This window comes from Otolemur garnettii, unplaced genomic scaffold (assembly GCF_000181295.1).
Source record: "Otolemur garnettii isolate 467f Iridium unplaced genomic scaffold, OtoGar3 scaffold00068, whole genome shotgun sequence".
Classification (NCBI taxonomy): domain Eukaryota; kingdom Metazoa; phylum Chordata; class Mammalia; order Primates; family Galagidae; genus Otolemur; species Otolemur garnettii.
Window position 1 is genome coordinate 2,151,865 of NW_003852463.1, and position 2,678 is coordinate 2,154,542.

Below are 2,678 nucleotides of genomic sequence, written 5' to 3' on the forward strand. Positions count from 1 at the left end.
GATGAGGAGAGAGTAGGTAAGAAGGGGCTGTGCTGAAAGCTAATGGGGAGGGAACTACCATAGACTGCAAGCAAGGGCTACAAGGAAGAACAGGCCTTAAGGACCTAGGACTTGGGTTCTCTGCTCTAAAACCATGTGCAAATGTTTCCTTTAACTCAAACATAAAAGACTTGGAGTTCTTCTTCCCTGTAACCACTGTTAGCTGTGAGCATATGTTCAGATCTCCGTTAGACTAGGATTCAGATGAGGGCAGGGACTTGGGTCCACCTTACTCACTATGGTAGCTCCAGGGCCAGGCCTGGTACCTGAACATAGGAGACATTTAAAAAATCTATGCTGAACAAATAAGGTTTTACTTACGTAAACATTGCTGTAATTAATAAAACTTTACATATGAGACTTTGAGCACATATGGAAGTCTATATGGTTAAATTTTTTTTTTTGAGACAGAGTCTTACTATATCGCCCTTGGTAGAGTGCTATGGTGTAACAGCTCACAGCAACCTCTAGCTCTTGGGCTTAGGTGATTCTCTTGCTTCAGCCTACCCAAGTAGCTGGGACTATAGGCACCCGCCACAGTGCCTGGCTATTTTTTGTTGCAGCTTGGTGGGGGCCAGGTTCAAACCTGCCACCCTTGGTATAAGGGGCCGGCACCCTACCCACTGAGCCACAGGCGCTGCCCTGTATACTTTTTCCGTAAAGGTGACAACCAACCACTGATTCATTTGGTTTCCTAAAACATACACTGTCACCTAAGCATCTACTGTGTGCCTTTTATGAAGTAATGGTTATACTAGGTAGCTACCAGCTTGCCTCTATGCCTGAAAATAAGAATAAAGTAATAAGTGGTAATATAAGAAATCCAATACATTCAAATTATGAAAAACACAATTCCTTTTTCTTCACAAATGTGATAACTTGGTAAAATTACAACTCTAGACAAATCTATATAGTGCTTTTAAAAAGATGACAATTTTTCAAAGTGCAATTTTCAATGACTAGAGCAGTATAGGGCCTATCAAGAAGAACCAAGTGACTTGGGGCTTATGACTGATGGAGGGCTTGGTGTCTTACCTGTCACTGTACACAGACCTCTCAAAGATCTGTACTGGTTTCTTGGCCTGCAAGAGATTTTCAGGGAAGGGCTCCAGCTGTATTTTCAGGCGGCTCATAAAGGAAACTGTTTGGAATGTGTAGGACCATCGTGTTGGCTCCCGGTACATCATATCAAGCAAGTTTCCAATGCTTTGGGTGGCAGAGTCCTATAGGGAGGTTACAAAAGAAGAGAATTTCCCAGAAGGCATATTTCCTTTGTGGTGTACATGCTCCCCTTACCTCCTGTAAGTAGGCTTACTAATCAATGAGGGAAGGAATTGCGAAAGTTTCCTTCCACTACAAAGATACAATCAGATCCCCAGTTTAGTCGAACTTACATAATTAGGGAAGAGATTTTCCAACCATTTTAGACAAGAAGCTGACAGGAGATGACACACCACCTTCAATATAACACAGAAGAGCAGAGGAAGAACCATATATAGAATTAACACAGTCACCGACTGATGGATTTGTAAAGTCAGTCTGGGGAGGAGTTAACAATCAACAACCAGTAAAAATTCTACTTTGAATCAAATCTTTCCACTGTAACACTATGTTGTCTCTCTTTTGGGCGTCCATCTGTCTTTCAAGGCAGACAAGAAAGGAACTGATTATTTGACAATCCAACCAACCAACCAACCAAATAAAATTCTATGTCTTTCATAGAAGGGCTACAACCAACCAAACAAAAACAAAATTCATCTCCTCTATTCTAAAGACTTTATGAAACATAATTTGAAGAGCTGTGCATGTAGGCACAAGTGTGGCATACCCAGGAGCCTTGGACTGATTTCTGGGTTTGCCGCTGAATATATGCAAAAGTGACTTTCCTAATCACCATTATCTAAAGCCCTATGTAGATGAAGTGCTATGTGAGCCAGGTGCCATAAGGTGTATAGAAAAAGGAGCTAACATTTATTTCAGCCTTGGTTGTACTGCTATCTCATTTAATCTTCAAAAGAGCTTCATGAGGTAGGTACTGTTGTTATGCCCATGTTCCAGCAGGGAAAATCCACTCAGAGATTGTCACTTACTTGTCCAATGTCTCATGGTGAGTAAGTATTGAAGGGACTCAAGCTTTTAACCTCTTCATTCTAATACCTCTCCAAATGAACATGAACAAGACATGGTTCCTGAACTCAAAGAGCTCACAATGCAAAAGGGAAGCAGTGACAAGGATATAAAGAGCTAGAATGTAAGGCAGAAATGTGACAAAGAGATAATCACATTTGGTGGAGAGAATCTTGGGACATTTCTAGAAGAAAAGTGGCATTAAGTTGGGAAATAGCTGGGTATGATGGGTCACACGCCAGTAATCCTAGCACTCTTAGGAGGCCAAGGTGGGTGGACTGCTTGAGCTTAGGGGTTTGAGATCAGCCTGAGCAAGAGTCAGACCTCATCTCTACTAAAAACAGGAAAAATGAGCCAGGCATTCTGGTGGGCACCTGTCCCAGCTACTCTGGAGGCTGAGGCAAGAGGATCCCTTGAAACAGGAGTTTGAGGTTTTTGTAAGCTATGAAGCCATGGCACTTTCCCTAGGCCAACAGAGTGAGACTCTATCTCAAAAAAAAAAAAAAAAAAAA

The 2,678-nt window shown here is 41.9% G+C and overlaps 1 protein-coding gene across 4 annotated transcripts in view; it reads right to left on the bottom strand.

Moving 5' to 3' along the window:
• The window catches only part of DGUOK (deoxyguanosine kinase), a 33,095-nt gene that overhangs the window by 10,913 nt on the left and 19,504 nt on the right, over window positions 1-2,678 (bottom strand). For all 4 annotated transcript variants that reach the window (XM_012807430.2, XM_003793392.3, XM_023515301.1 and 1 more), the window contains one exon: window positions 1,075-1,262. In XM_012807430.2, coding sequence (XP_012662884.1) covers window positions 1,075-1,262 — 188 coding nt within the window. The remainder of the gene's footprint in view (window positions 1-1,074; window positions 1,263-2,678) is intronic.